General features: G+C 38.6%; 1 protein-coding gene across 3 annotated transcripts in view; it reads left to right on the top strand.

Annotated features, from left to right (window-relative positions):
• Nucleotides 1-605: 605 nt before the first annotated feature.
• Nucleotides 606-24,813, top strand: part of wac.S (WW domain containing adaptor with coiled-coil S homeolog) — a 38,346-nt gene continuing 14,138 nt past the window's right edge. Inside the window, exons 1-8 of one of the 3 annotated variants that reach the window (XM_018269076.2) lie at nt 606-997; nt 1,174-1,207; nt 6,506-6,698; nt 14,553-14,647; nt 15,812-15,927; nt 16,004-16,098; nt 17,347-17,661; nt 19,747-19,983. In XM_018269076.2, the coding sequence (XP_018124565.1) occupies nt 957-997; nt 1,174-1,207; nt 6,506-6,698; nt 14,553-14,647; nt 15,812-15,927; nt 16,004-16,098; nt 17,347-17,661; nt 19,747-19,983 (1,126 nt within the window). In that variant the 5' untranslated portion in view covers nt 606-956. The remainder of the gene's footprint in view (nt 998-1,173; nt 1,208-6,505; nt 6,699-14,552; nt 14,648-15,811; nt 15,928-16,003; nt 16,099-17,346; nt 17,662-19,746; nt 19,984-24,813) is intronic. The other 2 variants (XM_041567395.1, XM_018269075.2) reach the window with 2 other exon arrangements.

Raw genomic sequence — 24,813 nt, 5'->3', positions numbered from 1 at the left:
ATAAATAAATAATGAAGACCAATTGAAAAGTTGCTTAGAATTAGCCATTCTACATACGAAGTGCAGATTCGAGGAGATTGTCGCCCAGTGACAAATCTCCTCTTCTTCGGGCAACTAATCTCCCCGAACTGCCTCCCACCGGCTAGAATGTAAATCACTGGCGGGATGGCAATCGGTGGGTTTCGTTTTCCAAAGTTGCCTCACAAGAAAACTTCAGAAAACTTCAAAGAAGTGCTCTGAGTTCCAGTGATTTACATTCTATCCGGCGGGAGGCAGTTCAGGGAGATTAATCGCCCAAAGAAGAGGCAATTTATTGATGGGTGACTAATCTCCCCGAATCTAAGCGTGTGTCTCTGCCCTAAAAATTAACTTTAAAGGTGAACCACCTCTTTAAGATTCACCACACACACACACATTAGACAGGGTTATTGTTTCAAATGACGCCTGTGTGGCAAAAATTATCTCAGAAATGCCCGAACCCTATAAGAAGCCTATTTGTTGTGTAATGTAATTGTGAGAAACAGATAAAGTTTTTTTCTTTTTTTTTTTAAGAAAAAAGAAGCAGTGACGTAGGAAATCGGGGCGGAGCGAGGTGAGGCAGGGCTGAGCCTGCGCGCCAGGAGGCAGGAAAGGCTGGGCTGCGCGTGCGCCCACGGATGAGTCGTTCGGGATAGCGTCGCCGCGCGTGCCCGGAGAATCCGCGCTCCCGCTGGTTGCGTCGTGCCGTCTGTGTGTGCGGGGGGGAGATGTATCGCGGGCGCTCGCCCCATTAAACACATCGAACCCCCTGTATAAAGTCTTTAAATCTTCTCCCGAGCCTTTCCGAATACAAACCACCCACTTGTCGGACACCTCCGTAGGTTTCCGAGTCCCGCCGCCTCCCGGTGGTCGGGTTTATTATTATTATCTCCTCTTGTCTCTCTCTCGCCTCCACATCCCACTCACACACGGCATTGATGGTAATGTATGCAAGGAAACAAGCGAGACTCAGTGATGGGTAATGCACCGCTTTCTCGTTACCTCACCCCCTTCTCCCTCTTTCCTCCCCTCTGACGGAGTCGCCATTTTTGTTGCGAACCCCCCGAGAAGTGGAGGCAGGAGGGAGCCCCCGACCTCTCTCTTTATCCACCTCATCGTCTCTAACAGGCCTTCTCTCTTCTTCTTTTTTTGCAGCTGTCACGACCGAAGGGACTCCCAACCCTACCAGGTATCGTCTCGCGAGCGCCGCCGCTACTCTAGCTCAGGCTTCGGCCTGTACACTAGGCCCCGGATCATAGATTTGGCTCTAGCACTGCAGCAAAGGGGTAGTAGTCTGTGAGACACCAACTTGTCAGTATTCTCTCCAGCAGACCCAGGCACCTTGTTAACCCAGGCCTGTCTAACCTGTGCCTTTCCATCTACAGCTACATGGAACTCTCTGGGCAGCTGCAGATGAAAGGGCTAGTTTCCTTATTATGAACTGTTACTATCCTGACAAATCATCAAAAGTTGGCCTTTTTTTTTTTAATTATTTAGCACTTTTGTTGGTTTTTTTTTCCAGTTTGGAAGTCAGCCCCTGAATTACAAACTAGTATGATTTTTAGGGGTTCATTTACCCTAACAGTTGGGCAGTGCTTTGTATGACACACCTGGACATGGATAGAAGGGTGTCTGATTAGACGGAGAAGTAATTCTAATAAACCTGTACCCTTAAAGAGATACTGACACCACAAAGTAACGTATCATAATATTGTCTTTGCCATAACAATATTTACAGATGCTTTTACATTACCCATCTGATCCCCCATGCTCCTCTATGAGGGGGCTGCCTTATTTGAGCTTCAGCAATCCGTTAGCATTAGAAACTTTAATGGACTTGTTGAGTAGGTTGGCAAAACGGTCAGGTTTAGGAACTTCAAGTAACAATTACTTGCAAAAACACAACTATCAGTAAAAAAAAAGATCAACCTGAGCTATAGGTAACGTTTTTTTTTTTAAATTCAAATCTGCTTTTATTTAGATACATCGTGCAAGGACCTTTACACATCTTACATGCATTTGAAAAAATACAAATCCTGTTGTGAGCTATAGGGAACGATGTACATTCATATTTTGAATAGCTTTTTAGTGTCGGTATCACTTTAAGCTGGCCATAGACGCAAAGATTTGATCACACGAATCTCTGTTTCGTACGATTTTGGAGACATGTGTGGAGTGTCCCGACATTTTTCGCGAGATGGTAATCGGTCATTCAGTTGATCGGAGAGGTTAGAACATTTTTGTCAGCTACCGATAATATCTCTGCATGTATTGCCGATCTGACAATATCAGTGGGAGACTGTCACCAGCTTTTGTCGGAAATAACTTTTGTAGGAGTGCTGTCGGTCAGAACATCGTCTGATCTGTTCTTTTTGTACTTTAAATTGATCTGAATGGTTGTGGCAGGTTTGGAGATGGCGCCAAACGATCTACATACGGTATGAAGGTAAATATGTACGTCTATGGCCACCATAAAGCTGACCATAGACATGCAGATATAGCCTTCATATCGGATGAACGATCGTTTGGTGCCATCTCCGACCTGCCACTAACCATTCAGATCAAATAAAGTAGTAAAAATAACAGATCAGACTATGTTCTACCCCTGACAGCAATCGTACCAAAGTTATTTCCGACAAAATCTGCTGACAGTCTCCCACTGATATTGTCAGATCAGCAATACATGCAGAGATATTATCGTTAGCCCGAAAATCATATGAAACAGATTTGTGTGATCAAAACTTTGCGTCTATGGCCTGCTTTACAGTGTAACATGTTTTCATGGGACAATCACCTCCCCTGCACACTGCCGCCAGTAAGAATTTTAGTTGTAAAGCTGGAAAGAGGCAGAATATCACCCAGTAAAAAAAAAAAAAATGAATACCAAATAAAAAGTTGTAAAGAACAGGCAGTTCTGAAACTTACTAAGTTAAGTGTATGATGAACTACCACCTTTATTGATTTTGTTTAGGACCAGATTTAGATTATTTGCCATGGGTCTGTATGAGAGACAAAGGGTATATTGTGTTTAATTTGTTAGATGTTTTCAGTGTTTACATCAGGCATAACATTAATATGAAGCTCCAGCTTGAACCGTAACTACCAGCTGCTATTTTTGTTAAAACTGTAAATGGCACAGTTTCTAAAGTTTTATTTTGAATACTGGCCATTATTTTCCAAAACATTGCTAGTGGATATTTTATCTCCAGTTTGTATCTTTCTAGACGTTCAGTGGCAGTTCGAAGAATTAAAAGTAAGGCAGCAGTTAGTTAACCCAGGCAAGACAGACGAGAATGTATTTTTCTATGTACACCTCTGAGCGTTATGGGAACCCCTAAAAATTTATCCTAAACTCTATGGAGATGCCTAAATACTAATCATAATATCTGTTGTAAACAGGCAGAATGAGAAATCAAATACTTAAATGTAGATTTTTATAAAGCTTGATTGAGCCTTCACCACATTTGCTTTGCCAGGGAAAACTGCAGAGAATTTAGACTAGCTGGGGGACCACAATTTGGGTTTGGTTCTCACTTATAAGCTAGAGGGGAGGAAAGGGCAGTATAAGTGGTGTATTGACTTGCATTTCAATTGGTTATTGAACTAACAATACAGAAAAGTGGAAGCTTTATGGGAAAACAATTAGAATTTGGTAGACAAAGATTGCTTAGAATGGCAGATTGTGAATGGAGTTAAATATCTCTAAATTGAAAATAGAACATTATTTTACATATGTAAATGCTTGAAGGGATTTAGGCTGCATGTTCATTTCGCAAAGGAAAAAGCTTTCTTTGCACTCCTTATTTCCTGGTCATGAGGTTGTTCACATTACTGAGCAGGAGAGGAAAAATGCAAGTGAAATGTGTTGGCAAAGGAAGGTGGTGCACACTTAAAGGTCTGTCAGTGTACTGACTAACCATTTGTAATATTAATGTAGTAAGCTGGTTTACTGGTTACACATGATTAGTATGGTAACTCCATATAAATTGTAATTATTTGTCCAACTGGTTGAATTAGACCACATATGCATTATAATGTAGCACATGCACTATATTTGCTTTGTGCTCCTGATTCATGAGTTTTCCGCTGGAATGCATCATGTAGTTTCTGAGCCATGTAAATCAGATTAAGACTGCTAATGTGCACGTTTATAAAAACATATGAGACATTACACTAAAAAATGCATATTTTTTAGTGTAATGTCTCATATGTTTTTATAAACGTGTCCTCTAATTCTTCATATAGTTAACAATTACAAAGTACAAGGAATACAGTTCCTGGAAGAACAAATAAAAGTTAATTCAAGAGAAAAGGATCTCTTCCAAAAGCTTTTAATGTAGCCTCTTCATAACAATGCAGGTTTTTTAGCTTGACTCGTTTGTTGTGTGCTTCATAATTTTCCCCCCAATAAGCTAAAATGTTTGTTTTAATTTATGAAGAATGATTTCATTCACACTAAACCAAAGTTATTGGTTGCAAATCTTGTTTATTTTCCACTTATAGGAAAGCTGAAGGAAAGGCAGCAATACATAAGCACACTGATTGGTTGCTCTCATGATTGCAGACTGAGCTGCTATATTTTTTTTAAAGTGTGCCCTTACTTTAGTTATTGAGATTATAAGCGCTGCTTTTATTTCTCCATTACGGTTGCATTACTGTGCAGGCTTTAAATTTGTCAGGGCACTCCAATTGGACTTTCGAGACAGGGCTTATAGGATCAGGAAGAATTCTCGCAGTTAGCAGATGACCAATGTGTCCCAAAAATACAGGTATGGGACTTGATATTCAGAATGCTCGGGACCTGGAGTTTTCCAGATAAATGTAAAAAAAAATAAAAATAAACCCAACAGGCTGGTTTTGCTTCCAATGAGGATTAATTCTATCTTAGTTGCTATCAAGTACAATCTACTGTTTTAGTATTACAGAGAAAAAGGAAAATATTTTACAATATTTGGATAAACGGAGGGCTTTCCTTAATTTGGAGTTTTCTGGATAACTGGTTTCTGAATAACTGATCCTATACCTTTATTATACAAATTAAAGAGGGGGAAAAAAGGAATCTTAGGACTACTCTGGACTGCAATACACACACAGTAGCCCTTGCCCAGAAGAGCAGAGGAGGCAGCACTTATTGAATACATGTAGTTAGTTGTACTATTATATTATCCAAATAATTCAAAATTTTAAAAATTAGGGTCAAAATGACCATAACAACCATGCATTGATTTGAATAAGAGACTGTAATATGAATAGGAGATGGCCTGACTAAAAAAAAGTATCAAAAATAGCTATAACTATAATGTGTAGCCTTAAAGAGCATTTGTTTTTAGATGTGGTCAGTGACCACCCCCCCCCCCCCTATTCGAAAGCTGGAAGGCCAAATAATTAAAAACCTGCACAAAATAAACAATGAAGACCAATTGAAACATTGCTTAGAATTAGCCATTGTATAACATATTAAAAGTTGACTTAAAGTTGAACAACCCCTTTAAGGTATAAAGATCTAAATTATGGCTGGATAACATGTCCTGTACCTGTACTTGGTGCCACAATTCTAAGCTATTTAGTTTCACACCCATTTTTAATGAAGCTTTACAGTAAGCTTTAAAACAGTACATATTTTTTACAATCTTCTATTCCTTCCTTTGTAATAGTAAACAACTCTTGGGCTTCTGGCTGATGAAGATGGTGATTACCCTTAAATTGTACTCCAAACTTTCATAACTACAGCAATACCTTATTTTTTCTGTCCAAAAAATTCTGTTTTGAGAGCGTGATATTTTCTGGAGAAGGTGCCACATTTAGGGCTTCATGCCTTCAGCTTTGTACCCGTGTGATAAGATAAATTTCCATCTTCACGGTGTACAAATGTTTGTGTGAATGAGGAGTCTCTACATACAACTGCCAGTCTCACTCAATAGCACCTTTGAGGACAAATGTACTTTAACGACTGGATTCGTCAGTTATTTCAATTCAAGATCGGGAGTCCATATCGTTAATCAGCCAGGCCCAAGGGACTCGCCCCAGTTCAGAAAGGCATTCAACTACAAAAAGGTTTAGATCAAAAACCCCACCTGGGGTATGTGGGGGTTGTATGTACTAGCTACTGTTTTAATGTGAATTACAATAAATTAATATTTTTTATTTGAAGAGGCCTTGGGACTTATATCGTTTTTGATATAAACCTTTTTGTGGATTCGTCAGTTGCCACTATCTGCTGGTGTTGTGTACATTTAAAACACATTTAACACTTTTGTGGAATGCTCTTTTGTGCAGCACTATTGATCGTAAATGCAACTTGCAAAATAAGTGTATAAGCAGAATTATATAACACTTTGGTGTGCATCAGGCAGACATTATTCACATATGGTTAACTGTAGCCTTTTAAAATGAATCCCATGTAGAACACTGTCTTCATTTTCTCCATATTGGATGTGTTGGTATTATTTCCTAAAGTTATACCTCTATGAACTCATCATTTTTCCAGACTCTTAAGTATTCATCCAAGAGTCATCCCAGCAGCAGTGATCACCGTCATGACAAGATGCGAGACTCCACCGATCCTTCTCCACCAAACAAAATGCGAAGATCAAACAGTCCTGAAAATAAGTATATTGATGGTGCAGGACATGGGAAAGCCAAAAGTGTGCACCTTCACAGAGTCCGTGAGAGAGATGGAGGTATGTTTAGGCACATTCCACTAACTAGTTATGGATTTTGACATCAAAGAAAGCAGTATGTGTTTCCCTTTTAAAGGGCTTGTTAAGGCAAAAAAATAAAATCCCATTTTTACTTTCTTTAATGAAAAAGAAACCTATCTCTAATATACTTTCATTAAAAAATGTTTTTTTAACATGTTTTTGTAAGTAACTGTTTTTGTAAGTAACCTTACTGTATGCAGTGAAATCCTCCCTTCATTTACTGTTGTGGATAGGAATTGTCAGACGGTCCCTAACTGCTCTGCAGGGAAACAATCATACTTATGAACAGCAGGGGGAGCCCCCGCCTTACTTCCGAGCCATGCAGAACTCAAGCAGCTTTGTTTGTTTCCCTGTAGAGCAGTCGACGGCTGTGTAGACATTTGTATTGGATTTTATTTTTGCCTTTACATCTCCTTTACTGTTTCCAACTCCAGCTGCAGGGACAAGGACCATGGAGCCAGATTTAAACATATAAACTGGGATTCTATTTGGAGGATTATTTTGCTGCAGCCACTGGTTTTGCAGAGTTGGAGAAAGTTTGTATTAAACAATACAAAAACTATAGTGCAGACCCAGTGCAGTCTGTATATTCTGATTATTAATCAGTCTTGCTGTATCGGCTTCTGGCAGATATTATTGGACTTGTGCAGTTTTGATAATTTATGACTATCCCTAAGCAGTCCAGACCACACTGAGCATGTGCTTGGTCTTGCAAATATGTTTACAAAGTTACAAGATGGTGACCCCCATATGGCCAACTTTGAAAGCATGAATCATTTGTTTGATTAGACTTGTGGTGCAGCAAGTTCATGTTTATGTTTAGTATACAAACTACAGCATTTCTAGCCTTATTCTATTTAAGACTATAGTTGCCCTTTAAATAGATTAAATGAGTTGTTCCAAACACTTTTTTTTCAGTTTTTGAGTTATCAGCTTGATCACCAAAAATAAATGCTTTTTTTTTCCAATTGCTTTCGATTTTTTATTGTTTTTCCAGAATTTAAAGTTTAATGTGCCTATTTCTGGCATCTGTCTGGCAGCTCAGTGATCCAGGTGCATATTCTGAGATGTTACATTTTGATACATTTACTGGCTACATTAATACATTTCTCAGAAATATCTGTGAAATATTGGCAACTATTGTATCAATTCTAACAGCTGAAACTCAGGGATTCTGCTTAGCTGGTAGAAAGATGAAAAAAAAAGTATCAACTAAATGAATCAATTTAGAACAATTAGTCTGTGATCCCCTTTCCCAGAGTTGCTTTAGAAGGTGAAAATAGAAACGTACACGTCAATATTAGAAAAAACAATCCCAAATAGAAAGTAATTGCAAAAATAATATTTTTTTCTGGTGAACTATCTGAAACCATGCAAACTGAAAATGTTTGAAGGTGAGCAATACCCTTTAATTGTACTTTCGTTTTAAAGGCCGTTTTTTTTTAAAGGGCATTGCTTGAAAAAGCAGAGCAAACCTGCAAATTTTCATAATAAATTGAATGTGTCCACACATTTTTATAGATAAAAACAGACGTTTTAAACCAATTTTAAGAAAAGTTCTTGTAGGCCATGTCAGAATATCATGTTATATTACTGGTTCCTGCTGTGAATCCTGTTTTCTTTTCTTTTTTATCTCGTAATTTACAGTGATCTCACAACTGGGTTTATTTGCAGCAGAATAATGCTAGACACAAATATCAAAATTTCATCTCTACAGTACGAGTACTCTAGAGATCAAGGTGCCATAAATGAAATGTACTTGTAGAATATGTTGAGTTCTTTCAGGTAGTTATGGCACTAGTCTCTAGTTAGGTCAAAGAGAGCCCAAGAGATTTGCCATAGATGTAATGTAGACAACAGTCATACAATACAGCTGTCAGTCCAGCTTTGTTGGAGACAAATAAACTCTTAGACACCATTCCAGTTTTTTTTCTGGAGAAGCTGTGGGAGAAGCTGTCTGTCTCCCCATCTTGAGTTTTGGAGAGTAGTCACCACTATTTGACTTTGCTAAAACAAGAATCCTGGGGGCAGATTTACTAAAGTACGAAGTGACTAATGCTTTCGAAAATTCGCCAGAGTTACCACTTTCAGGCACTTCGCCAATTTACTAAGAGGTGCAGGCGTAACTTTGCTAGCGAAAGAGACAGATCCTAGCGATCATTCGCACTCTTATCGCCAGGCGAATTTTCGGTCTGGCGAAAGTCCCAAAAAATGCTGGCGTCTTTTCCTTTTTTCAGAGTGAGCCTGCAAAAAAGTCTGTAAAATTTTTTTTTGGGTAACCGGGTTCCCTCATACATTTTCTTACATATGGAACATTAACTATACACTGGGCTCATGTGTAGGGCATTATAAAAACTCTATTTTCTTAAGGTTCCCTGTACTTGTGTAATGTATTTGCTGCAACATATATGTCCATTTAACTTTATAATTTCTCGTCACATGCAAATTAGCCAGCTATAGCGCATCTTTGCTTTGTTTTCCGAAAGAAACGCTAGCGAAACAGGACACAACTTTGCATTTTAGCAAATTAGCGTTGTCTAAGCGAATTTTTCACCTGGCGAAGTGTTGGGATGGCTGCGAAGCCATCGCTGGCTTATTTTCGCCGCTTAGTAAATTTGCCCCCATGGTGTTTTGTTACCATATTTTCATAGTCCTAAAGACACTTCTCATTATTTGACTTCAGCTTTAATAAGATATAGAGATGTGAGCAGTAGTCTTTAAAGCCAAAATGAGAGGTTGCAGCTGAGCTGACTTTTAACGTGTGCTTTGGTTTCTTAAGGTGGCCATACACAGAGAGATCCGCTCACCCCGATATGCCCACCTTGAGGTGGGCAATATCGGGCTGATCCGATCGTGGGCCCTAGGGCGCACGATCGGATCTTAATGATGGGTAACGGGCGGTCGGATCGCGGGACCTCATCAACGAACAGATGCGGCCGTGATCTGACGGGATTTTTAGTCCCGTCTGATCGACATCTGCCCGACACGGCCCAGTAAGTCCATACACGGGCCATTAAGCTGCCAACTCAGTCCGTCAGCATCTTTTATCGGCCTGTGTATGGCCACCTTTACATGTGTGCTCTAATAAGCCACATAACACGTCTACTTTTGAACTTTAAGGCCAGTTGCATACTGGGCATTTTGGCTACCTCTGTTCTCAAGGTAAACACAGCAGTCAAATGTCATAGCAGTGACTGGCTAATGAACGATTTGGGCTTTTCCAATGTATCACCTAGGGATGCACCGAATCCAGGATTTGGTTCGGGATTCTGCCTTTTTCCGCAGGATTCGGCGGAATCCTTCTGCCCTGCCGAACCGAATCCTAATTTGCATATGCAAATTAGGGTCAGGGAGGGAAATGGCGTTTTGTCACAAAACAAGGAAGTAAAAAAAGTTTCCTCCTTCCTAACCCTAATTTGGATATGCAAATTAGGATTCGGTTCGGTATTCGGCCGAATCTTTCATGAAGGATTCGAGGGTTCGTCCAAATCCAAAATAGTGGATTCGGTGCATCCCTATAGTATCGCCATTCCCAATCAGTTCTGCCATAGACACTACAGTTACTATGTTTCTTTATCAAAACCAGTGACAAACAGAATATTTGACTGCTAATGTTTTTAACCGAGCACAGCCTCTGTCAGTATGTCCTCGTTACATTAAGCATTTAAATGGGTTGCTCGCTTTTATTATGTTATAGAATGGCAAATTCTTAGAAACTTTTCAACTTGTCTTCATTTTTTATTTATTTTTTTAATTATTTGGCTTTTTCTTCTGACTCTTTCCAGCTTTCAAATGGGGGTCACTGACCCCTTTTAAAAACAAATACTCTGTAAAGCTACACCTTTTTTGTTATTGGTACTTTTTATTGCTCCTCTTTCTATTCAAGCCCTCTCCTATTTATATTATTATTCAAATCAGTGCATGGTTGCTAGGGTAATTGGACCTTAGCAACCAGTTTGCTGAAACTGCAAACTGGAGAGCTGCTGAATAAAAAGCTAAATAACTCAAAAACCATAAATAATAAAAAATTAAAACCAATTGCAAATTGTCTCAGAATATCAATATCTACATCATATTAAAATTAATTAAAAGCTGAACAATGCCTTTAAGGAAAAATTCTCTGCTAAAACACATTTAAATGTAAATGACCTTGTGTGATAAATGTAATAATGGGTTGATTTGTGAAAATTCATTATCTTTCCACTGCAGTGTCTTATGCTTTTGGAAAGGCGCTTCATGTGGAATACTGCTGGCATACAGCCACTATCCTCAGCTGTGATGTATAAAAATGTTTAATAGCATTTAAATGCTGTTGCAAAACGAAAATATTAACTGCTCATTTTCTATCGCCTAATTGGACAGTGCCGTGGGTCACATGTCCAAAATGAGTTCTTGAAAAAACGGGCTGGCCTGTTTCCAACTGCAAATACTAGTGCAGTCAAAACAATGCATGTGCCATAGTTCTGCATATAGCCATCACCATGCCCGTGAACTTCTGCCAGCAATGTCTTTGTTTACTAATTTCTTCACTATTTTGTAAGGCACTTTAATAGACTTCTTTAGGATTCAAAATATGCCCCTAATTTAAAGTGGACCTGTCACCCAGACACACAAATCTGTATAATAAAAGTCCTTTTCAAATTAAACATGAAATCCAATTTCTATTTTTTATTAAAGCATTCATAGCTGTTGTAAGCTCATTTAAAAATCTCAGCTGTCAATCAAATATTTTCTGCCCCTCCTCTATGCCTTAGGCATAGAGGCGGGGCAGACAATTACTTTCACTTTCCATTCAGCACTTCCTATATGTCACTGCTCTCTACACACACCCCCCTCTCTCTTCACCATTTAATTGTGTAGCCAGGGCATGGGGATGGACATCAGGTCCCCCTTTCTGATGCACAAACAAGATTATGAGATGATGCAAAGCTTTCCTTAAAACAGTGTCCACAAAATGGCTGCGGCCTGCTTGCTATCATTTTGAATTCCCAGACTGAAGGAAACAAGATTCAAATAATTTATATAGTGTAATTAAAGTTCATTTTGCTTGACTACTGTGATAGAATAGGATTTTGAATACATTTTTTTGGGTGACTGGTCCTCTTTAAAGGGGTTGTTCACCTTTAAATTAACTTTTAGTATGATGTAAAGAGGGATATTCTAAGACAATTTGCAGAGCATTTGTTTTTAGATGGGGTCATTGACCCCCCGTTTGAAAGCTCGAAAGAGTCAGAAGATGATGGCAAATAAATACAAAACTATAAAAAAGAAAATATGAAGGTTTATTGAAAAGTTGCTTAGAATTAGCAGTTCTATTACATACTAAAATTTATATTAAAGGTGAACCACCCTTTTAACAGGCATATTTTGAGCTCAGGAAGCTGACAGTTTGTTCATTCTGCTTTTTGTTCTGAAAATGTAGTTTTTTTATTTATTTTTTTTATAGCTGTGTCCAGACTGAAGTTCCCTTTGCTTAGTGTACATACTAATCTATATAAATTTCATGGTATTGGATTAATTCTCATTGTGCTCAGCCAAACCGTCTGTATTTCCTGATCAAAACAATAGTGTTCAGCATTCAAGCCCTGGGCATTGAATTAATGATAGGCGTGCACTGTCCCTTTATTGTTTTGGGCAGGGGCACACGGGCAGATTCGGGGAGAATTAATCACCTGGCGACTAATTGGCCTCTTTTTTGGGGTGTCAATCTCCCCAAACTGCCTTCCACCTGCTATAATGCGTAAACGCCTGCGCCAATGCACTCACGACGATTCGATTTCCGAAGTTACCTCATGAGGAAACTTCTGCCAGTGTGCCCCTGCCCTTATTTTCACTCCTCTTTATTGCCAGCTATTTTCTACCTGTCATGGGACTACTAGCTGTATGGCAAGTGCTTGTTTCTGCGTTGGATTTAAATGCTTTGCTTTCTTCCCACTTACATCTTCCAGTACTCCCTTGTCTAAGCAGCAGCCCTTGAGCAGCTTATTATCAGAGACTTCTCAGTGGACTGCCAATTAGTTTTATCAGCTCCTTTGAAGTTCTGTTTGATCAGCAGTGAAAGGAAATACTAAAGTGGAACAGGCTTAAAGCAACAGTAACTTTAAAAAATTAATGTGTTAAAGTAATGATAATATCATGTAGTGTTGCCCTGCACTGGTAAAACTGATGTGTTTGCTTCAGAAACACTACTATAGATCATATAAACAAGCTGCTGTGTAGCAATGGCGGAAATTGAAAAAAGTTTATATGGCACAGGTTAAATAGGGGATAACACCATTATGTTCTACAGAGCTTATCTGCTGTGTAACCTGAGCTTTTTCTCCTTTGAATGGCTGCCCCCATTGCTACACAGCAGCTTATTTATATAAATAACTAGTTTTTTTTAAGCAAACACAGCAGTTTTACCAGTGCAGGGCAACACTGCATTATATTCGTATTACATTAAAGGAAAACTATACCCCTCAAACAATGTACGTCTCTATAAATAACCGCTCATGTGTAAAACCATGCTGCATGTAAATAAACCATTTTCATAATATACTTTTATAGTAGTATGTGCCACTTAATAATCGTAAATAGAAAATTGTCATTTTAAAAAATGAGGGCTGCCCTCTGTGATCCTACGATTCACGGTGCACACAAGCAAACCATACATGTTAGGTCACATGAGCCAATCAACAGAGAGTTCTGTGTTTTGCTTCAACGCTTCTTCCTGTTAGTTAGATTTGTAGTATTTCTGGTCAGGTGATCTCTGAGGCAGCACACAGACCATCACAAAATGGTGATTCAAGGCAAGAGATGTAAAAGGGCAATATTTACTTAAAGAGATGGAAACCCCCCACCCCATGTAGACCCCCCCCCAGACGAAGTGCCCCATACTTTATACTTACCCCTCGTCGCAGATTCTGGCTGCGGACTTCACGGCATTCTTTAATAAAGATTCTTTAATATGCCATTTAATTTGATATAAACTATCTGTTGCTCAAGTAATTCATTTTCGGGGTATAGGTTACCTTTAAAACACTTCAATTTTTTGATGTTACTGTTCCTTTAATATTCTTGTTTAGTGCCAGAAATAAAAAATAAAAACCCCAACAGCTAAAAAGTATGTTCAGCGCAAGTCCTTTTGATTTATGCAGGCTTGTTTTCATAAGGGAGTGTGTACTTTCCCTTCAATTTAAATCGGAACCATAGGTTAGCACAAGCCTTCTTTTAATGCATAGTACCCAGCTATACAATGCTCTTGCCCTTTGTGTAAAATCAACACTGAGTGACCCGCTCTGTAATGTTGTAAATGTCTCTGCTGTGCTATGCAGTCTCCTTTCAATGAATTCTGTACAAATCAGCTGTTCAGTATATAGAGTGGCTATCAGCAGTATTCATTTATGGGCATATTTATTAAGGGTCGAATAGTAAATTCAAATTAGAATTTTCCCCAATGTGAATGTAAATTCAAATGTGAGATTGATCACACCTCTACCATGGAAATCGTTCGCCACCTCAAACCTGAGTTAATTTACAAGTCAATGGAAGAGGTCCGTTGAACTATTTGAATATGTTAATTGCCTTTCTGACATTCAAGGTTTTTTTTTTTTTTTTTTCAGAGGAAAACTCGATTTAATTAGAATTTCGTGTCCGGACTATTCCATCGGATATTAGTCATTCACATTTTTTCTTAAATAACCTCCCAATCGAGTATATTTGAATATATTAGAGTTAAAAAAAAAAGAAGACATTAATTCTACCTTTGATACATCAGACTTTAGACTTGTACACACTGATTTCATTGTAAATAACTATTGTGACGTTTTTGTATTTTATTCCCATCTGCAGGGACCAGTTTTTCTCCACAAGAAAATTCACATAACCACAGTGCTATTCATAGTTCAAATTCACATTCTTCTACTCCAAGCAAAACATCTGATTCTGTAAGTTCACACTAATCTACCATAGTTTTTATTTTATTTAATTTTTATTGGGTATTTCCTTTCATACATAACCTGCGTCTCGAGTTGCTTTGTTTATTTTACTTCCTGTCACCTTTCTTGATCTGCTTCTCAGTTCTTATTAGTTATAAGCACACTGTACGGTGGTCCATAACGGTTTACCTCCAGTCATAGTATCAAAAGACTTGTTCCTCCCTGCATGGTAGCATTTCTTCTCCTGACCTTGGCATTGATTTCAGTCTGAAGGCTTGGTCCTCCTCCACTAGAGTCCTGCGCGGAACCAATTTGTTAAACCCGACCTGCAACCAGGACCCCGCATACTTACCCACTTGGACCCGCATGTACCTTTTCGGCAACCCGATCCGCAACCCACTGACCATCAAGAAACCGGAAGTGATATAATTGGAACTTGGTGTGATCAGAAATAAAGGAGTAAAACTCGCTATTGCAGAACGGCGACCCGGAGAACTGCCGACCCGCGTCTATACTCGCTCCCGAAACTTCTACCTGCAACTGAATAACCCGCGGGTACCAGACCTGCTGCAGGACTCTATCCCCCGCCACTCGCTTTTGCGGCTTTAAAGAGTGAGAGAGAGACTGCCCAGACCAACACCCATTTTTTAAAAGCATAGGACCACCATTTGTTTAAAGGGGCGGGTTTGAGGTTGCTACAAACCACATGAAGCTTAGCCTACAGCTTCTGGCTACAATACAAAATACAAAAGTGGAGGGTTATGTACTCCAAGGCTAAGTAAACGTGTTTAAATACAATGGAAGTGCTACTGATTTGGCCAGTAAATCAATGCACATTCCCTGGTCCATTGTCTCATAAGTAATTCAGTATATATTCAAGTATTTACAAAACGGGTTTTTAGTTACAAATTTATGATCATTAAATTGATAATCTGAGATTCAACCTCAAATTATTGCAAGAATTAAAGTTTATGAAGGTTTGCCCCTGCAGCATTTTTTTCCATGTCAGACTAACATGGTTGCTCCAGATTATACTTGGGTTAAACAAGTATAGATAAATCAGGTCTGTTTGTGGATGATTTTTAAGACTGCAGTTGTACATAGAAATATGGTCATAAGGAGCTTCATATGTGAAATACAATCAACCTGATTTTTTATTTTTTTATTTTGAAGGCATATGATCCTGCAGATGACTGGTCTGAGCATATTAGTTCTTCTGGAAAAAAATACTATTATAACTGCCGAACTGAAGTTTCCCAGTGGGAAAAACCCAAAGAGTGGCTTGAAAGGTGAGAAGTGTTTACTGTACAAACTTATCATTTCTTTTCCCTCTTTCTACTTACATTGAATTGATATGTTTTGCAGAGAGCAAAGACCAAAAGAGTCTAGCAAAGTGGCAGTTAACAGTTTCCCCAAGGATAGAGATTACAGAAGAGAAGCAATGCAAGCTGCTGCAGCTGGTGAGTGTTTTCACAGAAGTTCAAATTCTGTTAAAAAAAAAAAAAGAAAAAATCTTATCCTATTCCAGCTTTAAGATGTTTATCCTGTTTATTACTTATTATTCTCTTCAGGCCCTCTCCTATTTATCTTCCAGTCTTTTATTGAAACATCTTTCTTGCTTCTAGGGTAGAATTCTCATTGTACAACATAATAAAGGTTATTTTAAAGGTCAACTAACCCTTTATTTTCCTAGATTAGCAGAACTCAATGCAGTCAATTTTCAATATGCTTAATGACTTAATTGATGGTGTACATCTTTGGTCAACCTGTGAATAGAGCACTTTTTTGAAAATGCAGAATCTTTGTTTTTAACAGTGGACTTGGAACTTGAACTCTGCTCCACTTGCAAGGAGAGAGACTGTATTTCTCTCCTCCTGAGCTGCTCGTGTGTCTTTGAGGAGCTAATGTTGTCCTCTATTTTATAACAAGTGTAGGCATTCTAGTGTCTTTAGATTTTATATAGTGACAAAAGTAAAATATTGTAAAATATATGGCTTATATAAGTTGTCATGGAACTCCAAGGAGACTTCTAATATCCTCATATTTTGCAACAAGGGGTATTTTATGTATTATAATACACGGAAGTTTTAGTGAGGCATATGACAAAAATGACATCACTACTCACAGTTTATAACTGATGACATCACTAGTCACCATTTATAAGGATATCATTTACAAGATCTATATGGCTTTTGTGTATTATATACACTAAATATTAATAATTAGTAATTATAATTTCAGGACAACCTATAATTCCTTGTATACAGTGTTTGTACTTAATTTGATAGAGGAATTTATAAATCTGGTTTTGTATTCTGCCTTGCATGTGGAATCCTCTTTCTTTCTGTCAGTGTGAATTTTCATTTTGTCCAGTCTTGATGTACTTATCCGAGCAAGAGGAGTTGGTAAGTTCAAAGTATGTCTGAGACACCGGGTCTCATGCTCATAGGATGAGACTTCCCACAGTATTTGTTTGTGCCCCCTTCAACAATAATTAACTGAGAATGTATTATATTGTAGTAAGCATACTCGAGTATCCGTAGTATTTCTTGTATTTCAAGGGGACGTTACTACAATAAAATGTTGCAAAAATAGAGATTGCTTATATCATTTATAGCTACTTGGCACTGTAAATGTTATGTAGATGTTAAAAAAGTAATTTATTTATGCTTTATTTATTTTTTTTCTTCACTCTGTCAACTAACCAGTGGAGGAGAAACATTCCAGTGACAACAACACGATGCTGCCACAGAATATCTTGTCCCAAACAAGCCGGCACAATGACAGAGACTACAGACTCCCAAGAACAGACTCTCACAGTAGTGCTGCCACAGTGCAACACTCAAACACTAAAACAGTGGTTCACCCAGCTTCTGCTCCAAGTACAGTCCCTTCTAGTCCTTTTACAGTACAGCCTGATCATCATCCTCCTCCTAAGAAATCTACTGATGCAAATGGAGCTGCTTTATCCAAACTGCCTACACCCACATCTTCTGTACCAGTGCTCAAATCTGAAAGGAAAGGTATGTTATAAATGGGTCAGTTAGAGGTTGTTCACCTTTGAGTTAACTTTTAGTATCATGTTGAGAGTGATATTCGGAGACTATTTACAATTGGTTTTCATTTTTTATTATTTGTGGTTTTTAAGTTATTTAGCTTTTTTTTTTTATGCAGCAGCTATCCAGTTTGCAGTTTCAGCAATCTGGTTGCTTAGCTCCAGATTACCCTAGCAACCATGCATTGATTTGAATAAAAGACTGGAATATGAATAGGAAAATACATAAATAGAAAATTTAGTAATGAAAAGTAGCAATAATAATTTGTAGCCTTACAGAGTATTTGTTTTAGACGGGTCAGTGACCCCCATTTGAAACCCAGAAAGTCAGAAAACTAAGGCAAATAATTCAAAAACGATAAAAATAAAGACCAATTGAAACGTTGTTTATAATTGGCCATTCTGTAACATACTAAAAGTTAACTTAAAATTGAACCACAGCTTTAAAAGATGTACAGGTTTTAGTTGTAATCATTTGCAAATGTTAACTGCTGTTTGCCATTACAATATACAGATTCTAATATCTAGATGTGTGGATTTGGGGGAGCTGAGGGCCGGATATAATTGGGGAACCAGTGGTATAACTGACCGGCCACCAGAACATTGCTATACATAATGACAGTATGCACTAGTAATGTACGGGCCGACCCGGGACCTGCGGGTCAGATGGTTTTGGGCCGACCTTGGCTGCTTCTTTGTGGTTGTGGGTTGAGCTCTTCTCCTGCTCTCTCTCCCCCGATTTATTTTTTTCACTGTAATAATAAAACGTTACCTTGTACTTGATCCAAACTAAGATATAATTAATCCTTATTGGAAGCAAAATCAGCCTATTGGGTTTATTTAATGTTTATATGATTTTCTAGTAGACATTCAGTATGAAGATCCAAATTATGGAAAGATCTGTTAACTGGAAAACCCCTGACCCCGAGCATTCTGAATAACAGGACCCATACCTGTAATTTGATAAAATTCACCGGTCATAAAATGTTGATTATTTTACCTTGCACTACACTTCTCACTGGAAGTTATTGGATTTAACTAGGTCTGATCAGGCAAACAAAGCTTGGTTATCATACATTATTGGCTGTATGCAAGTTTCAACATTTTATTTTATAAAAAACCTCAGTGTTGTCTTAGCAGATGTTTTCTCCTTTTGTGTTTTGTCTCCCACCACGGAGCCACAAAATAGAGTGATGTAGCACTTGATATTGCCCCATGTACTCTTGTTCTTCTGGTGTGTCAGCCAGTCAAAATGTTACTGTAACGTGGGAAAGGGCACAGAATTTGTATTAAAGGCGCAATTATTATGATAAACCAGACCCGCACCTGCCGATACCTGCCGATTTTTATAGGAATGTGTCAGTATCACTTTACGGTTGGTTGCTGTGGGTTACTACTAGACATGTAGCCTTTACTGAAAATAAACATCTGGGTGTTATGGGTTACTAGAAGTGGCAAAATTATTACATTACACTGTATATTATATAGTTTGTCCCATCTCTCCAGTTGGGATACTCTTCACCATAGCTTTCTCTTAATTGCCATTTAAGTACCATAAAGCAATGTTGCTGAGATTTTATTCGAACCACTTGTCAAGTCTGAATGTGGCCAGAAGAGAGCTTTTTCTGCCTTTGCATGGGCGGGTGCAATTCACTAGAACAATGTGTGCAGTCATTACATATTTAAATATTTTAATTTATACTAGGGATGCACCAATCTAGGATTCGGTTTTGGCCAGGACTTGGCCTTTTTCAGCAGGGTTCGGATTTGGCTGAATCCTTCTGCCCAGCCGAACCAAATTCAAATCCTAATTTGCATATGCAAATTAGGGGCAGGGAGGGACATCACGTGACTTTTTGTCACAAAACAAGGAAGTAAAACAAGTTATCCCCTTCCCACCCCTAATTTGCATATGCAAATTAAGCTATGTTTCAGTATTCGGCTGATTCTTTCGCGAAGGATTTATTGGTGCACCCTAATTTATACGTGTGCATATTTACACATTTCTCTCTGAATTGAATATATCTAATTCATATGTTCTTCTCTCTTGTAGAAACTGCATCCTCTGATAAATCATCCTGTACAACTCCTTCTACATCATCTGCACCTGGATTAAACCCCTCTGCTGCTCCTCCCTCTTCCTCCTCCACAGTCCCAGTCTCTCCTGTGACGCAGTCCCCAATCCCCCCAATTCTGCAGGATCCAAACCTTCTGCGGCAGCTTCTTCCTGCTCTGCAAGCCACTCTACAGTTAAATAATTCCAACGTGGATATATCCAAAATTAATGAAGGTAGGCTTCCACTCTAGGATTGGTCTTAAGTTAAACTGTATAATGTGACTTTAAAGTTCTGGAAAACTGAAAGCGTATATTTTTTTGTTCACTGTTGATTTAAAGGATAACTAAATCCTAAAAATTAATAAGGATGAAAATGCCATATTTTATATAGTGAATTTATTGCATCAGCCTAAAGTTTCAGCTTGTCAATAGCAGCAATGATCCAGGACTTCAAATTTGTCACAGGGGGTCACCATCTTGGAAAGTATCTGCGACACTCACATGCTCACTGGGCTCTGAGCAGATGTTGAGAAGCTCAGCTTAGGGGTCGTAGCAAATTTTCAAGCAGAAAATGAGGTTGGACTGTAATATAAGCTGATGCTACAGGGCTGATTATTAAATTCTGATACTAGTTGCACTGCTTTCTGTGCTGCCATGTAGTAATTATCTGTATTAATTACTAATCAGCCTTATATTGTGACATTTCTATTCTATGTGTACTGTATATTGTGAGTGGGTCCCTAAGCTCAGCAAGTGACATCAGCACGGAGCATGTGCAGTGAATCAGCAGAAAAGAAGATGGGGAGCTACTGGGGCATCTTTGGAGACACAGATCTTAACTGCTAAATGGCTGTATTTGCCTTGGGCTGGTACAGAAGCACAAAACGTAATGTACAACATTTCTAGCTGCTTCTTTAGTTAGGGCTTAGTTCTCCTTTAAATGTGCCAATATAGGTTTGCTCTTTGGCTAAACCTTGTGGAGAATTTGGTGTTAAAGGAACAGTTCAGTGTAAAAATAAAAACTGGCTAAATAGACAGACTGCAAAATAAAAAAAATGCATCTGATATAATTAGCCAAAAATGTGATGTATACAGGCTGTAGTGACTGGATGTGTAACACAACAGAACACAACTTCCTGCTTTTCAGTTAGTCAGCGTCTTGAAGGGGGGCCACATGCAGGGCCGCCATCAGGGGGGGACAGGGGGGACAAGCGTACCGGGCCCGGGCATGAAGGGGGGCCCGGCAGCGCTGCATTTTTTTGAAGATCCGGGCCCCCCTTACGAGCGCCCGAGCCGTACGTCATTCCTCTTGAGTGCCGAATGCGGAAGTGCCGAAAAGCCGAAGCCGATGCGCCGAAAAGACCCGAAGTCACGGAAAAAGCCGAAGTCACGAAGCGCCGAAAAGACCCGAAGTCACGAAAACAGCCGAAGTCCTGAAGCAGCGCAAAGACCCGAAGTCACGAAAACAGCCGAAGCCGAAGTCCTGAAGCGGTGAAAAGACCCGAAGTCACGAAAGGAGGCGAAGTTGAAGTACTGAAGCCATGAGTTCAATTCTACTGAACACCAGTTTGTGTTTTTTTTTTTTTTAATCCCCTGGCCACCAATGTATTATTTTAATATTCTATAGGCCCCTGCCACCAATCTTTTTTTTAAAACTTTTTTTTGGGGCCCCAATTTTTTTTTAACTCGTAAGGGGCCCCTTGCCACCATTGTTTTTTTTTGTTTTTTTTTAAAAAAAAAAAATTAATTTTCTTTTTGGTGGTCCCAAATTTTTTTAACTTGTAAGGGGGCCCCTGCCGCCAATGTTTTTTTTTTTTTTCAAAAAAAAATTAATTTTTTTTCAAATTTTTTTTTTGGGGCCCCAATTTGTTTTTAACTTATAAGGGGGGCCCCTGCCACCAATGTTTGTTTATTTTTTAGTTTTTTTTACATTTTTTTTTGTTGGGGCCCCAAGTTTTTTTTAACTTATAAGGGGGCCCCTGCCACCAATGTTTTAAAAAAAAAAAATTTACATTTTTTTTTTTGGGGCCCCAATTTTTTTTATAAGGGGGCCCTGACCATCAATAGCTTTTTACAACTTGTGTGGGGGGGGTTACTTTTTTAGCGCTGATGTCTGTGTGGTCTTTTAACTGCGATGTGGGCGGGATATGGGGCGGAGCTTGGTCGTCAGTGTGGGCGGGGCCCCTGATTTTGTTGTACGGGGCCCCTGATTTCTAATGGCGGCCCTGGCCACATGGGACATAACTGTTCAGTGAGTTTTCAATTGATCCTTAACATTCAGCTCAAATTCAAAAGCAACAGTTGTGACCCAAGTCACTGGTTACTGCCTGGTAACCAATCAGTGGAAACCAAGAGAGCTGCAAAGCAGGAAGTAGTGTTCTGGCTATTATGTTACACATCCAGTCACTCCAGCCTTTATACATTACTGTTTTGGTTAACTATAATAGAAACATTCTTTTTATTTTGCACAGCATATCTATTATTTTATATTTATACTAAACATTTCCTGTAAGCCAAAAATTATGTATTTGATACGTGGCATAGAAAATTTGTACTTGCCCACAGTCTGTGTAACCTGTCCAGTGGGGTCTGTATAAATAGCCTGATTTAGTCATTGTCCAAACCTAATTTTTTTTAACCCTCTGTTGGACAGGGAGAAGCTATGGCCCAGCTTAAATTTCTAAGCAGAAATGACAACTGTATTTGAGAAGCTAGAACAGTGTATTCTGTTGGCAGCCTATAATATGACTGATCTGGTTTCTGGGTCCTTAGTCCTTGCCCTACAGGAATTTCATTTGTGACCAATCCGCAATCGGATATTGTTTGAACTGGTTGTAATTTTGGAGTGGTACTCAAGAAGCCAGTGTCTGCTTGTGTATGGCTAGCATTTACTGCTGTGTGGGCCTGGTCAGCACCCACAGGATTTGCTAGTTTACCCATAGATTGGACTGGTAGTGGCTTGCAAATTATCCCCAGGGTCTGGGTCGACAGCAATGTGTTGTATGCTTTGCCCCACCAATCCGTGACATTATCGAAAGGCTGAGACGAGCACAGGTTTAAATCTGTCATTGGATGACAGTTTGCGTTTCAGCCTGGTCGGCAGAGGTCAACCATTAGTCCACCCAAGCATAACATTTTTTTTTTCATTTTAAATGTTCAGAAAATAGAGCGAAAATAAAATGTCTTACATCAAGGTACATGTTATCAATTTCAGTACAGGTATGGTACATATTATCCAGAATGCTCTAGACCTGGGGCTTCCCAGATAACGGATCTTTCCGTAATTTGGATCTTCATACCTAAATTCTACTAGAAAATCATGTAAATATTAAATAAACTAGGGATGCACCGAATCCAGGATTCGGTTCGGGATTCAACCTTTTTCAGCAGGATTCGGCCGAATCCTCGTGCCTGGCCGAACTGAATCCGAATCCTAATTTGCATATGTAAATTATGGGCGGGGAGGGAAATTGCATGACTTTTTGTCACAAAACAAGGAAGTAAATGTTTCCCCTTTCCACCCCTAATTTGCATATGCAAATTAGGGTTTGGATTCGGTTCGGTATTCGGCTGAATCTTTCGCAAAGGATTCGGGGGTTTGCCCGAATCCAAAATAGTGGATTCAGTGCATCCCTAAAATAAACCCAATGGGCTGGTTTTGCCTCCAATAAGGATTAATTAGATCTTAGTTGGGATCAAGTACAAGCTACTGTTTTATTACAGAGAAAAAGAAAATCTTTTTTTAAAACTTTGGATTATTTGGATAAAATGGCGTCTATGGGAGACGGCCATTCCATAATTCGAAGCTTTCTAGGTAGCAGGTTTCTGGATAATGGATCCCATACCTGTATATTGCAGGAATTTGGGTAATGTTACATAAAGAACTAGCCTTTTAAAGTGGTTGTTCACCTTTAGTATGTTATAGAATGTTCAGTACTAAGCAACTTTTCATTTGGGCTTCATTATTTATTTATTTTTATTGTTTTTTTAATTTGCCTTTTTCTGACTATCCAGATTTCAAATGGGGGTCACCGAACCCTTCTTAAAACAAATGCTCTGTAAAGCTACACATTTATTGTTATTGCTGCTTTATTACTCCTCTTTTTATTTACGACCCTCTTCTATTCATTTTCCAGTCTTTTATTCAAAACAATGCAAGGTTGCTAGGGTAATCTGGACCCTAGCAACCAGACTGCTGAATTTGCAAACTGGAGAACTGCAGAATAAAAACCTAAATTACTCAAACACAAATAATAAAAAATGTAAGCCAATTGCAAATTCTTAGAATATCACTCTTCACATCATACCAAAAGTTAACTGAAAGGTGAACAACCCCTTTAAAGTATAACATTCACTTGTCACGTAGTTGGAGAATGAATTATTGATACGGACATGTTTCTATGAAAATAAATAGGAACCATGTCAGCATTACTGGTAGCTACTTGCACTTATTGTAGGGTAAGCTTCGGCTTATTTAACTGCAAAATATTGCATTCATGAAACGAGAGAGAAAATTCTCTTACCTTTTACGTGTTCATTAAAGGGGATAAGACTAATTATTTTTAATATTTTTTATTTGATGAATAGACCCGTATATGTAGAAGCTTTTATAGCATTATTTCCCTAGTGTTGCCAGTCCTTATAATGTTTGAGCTCTACATATCTTTAATAAACCAAATGCATTTTCTGTAATATTTCAATTAACATCTTGGAAAAGTGAATTCTGTACAGTTTTTGTTGTAAGCATTTTTAACCCTGGAATATTTGTATAAAATCAGCTTTATCTGTCAGTACATAGGTATTGGCATACTCTCTTCTGCACTCATGCTGCCATCTAGTGGTATTTTAGCAAACTTGAAGGGATTCTGTCATGATTTTTATGATGTAGTTTTTATTTCTAAATTACACTGCAAATAATTCACTCTACAATATAAAATTTAATTCCTGAACCAACAAGTGTGTTTTTTTTAGTTGTAATATTGGTGTGTAGGTGCATCTCAGGTCATTTTGCCTGGTCATGTGCTTTCAGAAAGAGCCAACACTTTAGGATGGAACTGTTTTCTA

Source organism: Xenopus laevis, chromosome 6S (assembly GCF_017654675.1).
Source record: "Xenopus laevis strain J_2021 chromosome 6S, Xenopus_laevis_v10.1, whole genome shotgun sequence".
Classification (NCBI taxonomy): domain Eukaryota; kingdom Metazoa; phylum Chordata; class Amphibia; order Anura; family Pipidae; genus Xenopus; species Xenopus laevis.
The sequence above is the reverse complement of the archived record's forward strand: the minus strand, read 5'-3'. Positions and strand labels throughout refer to the sequence as shown.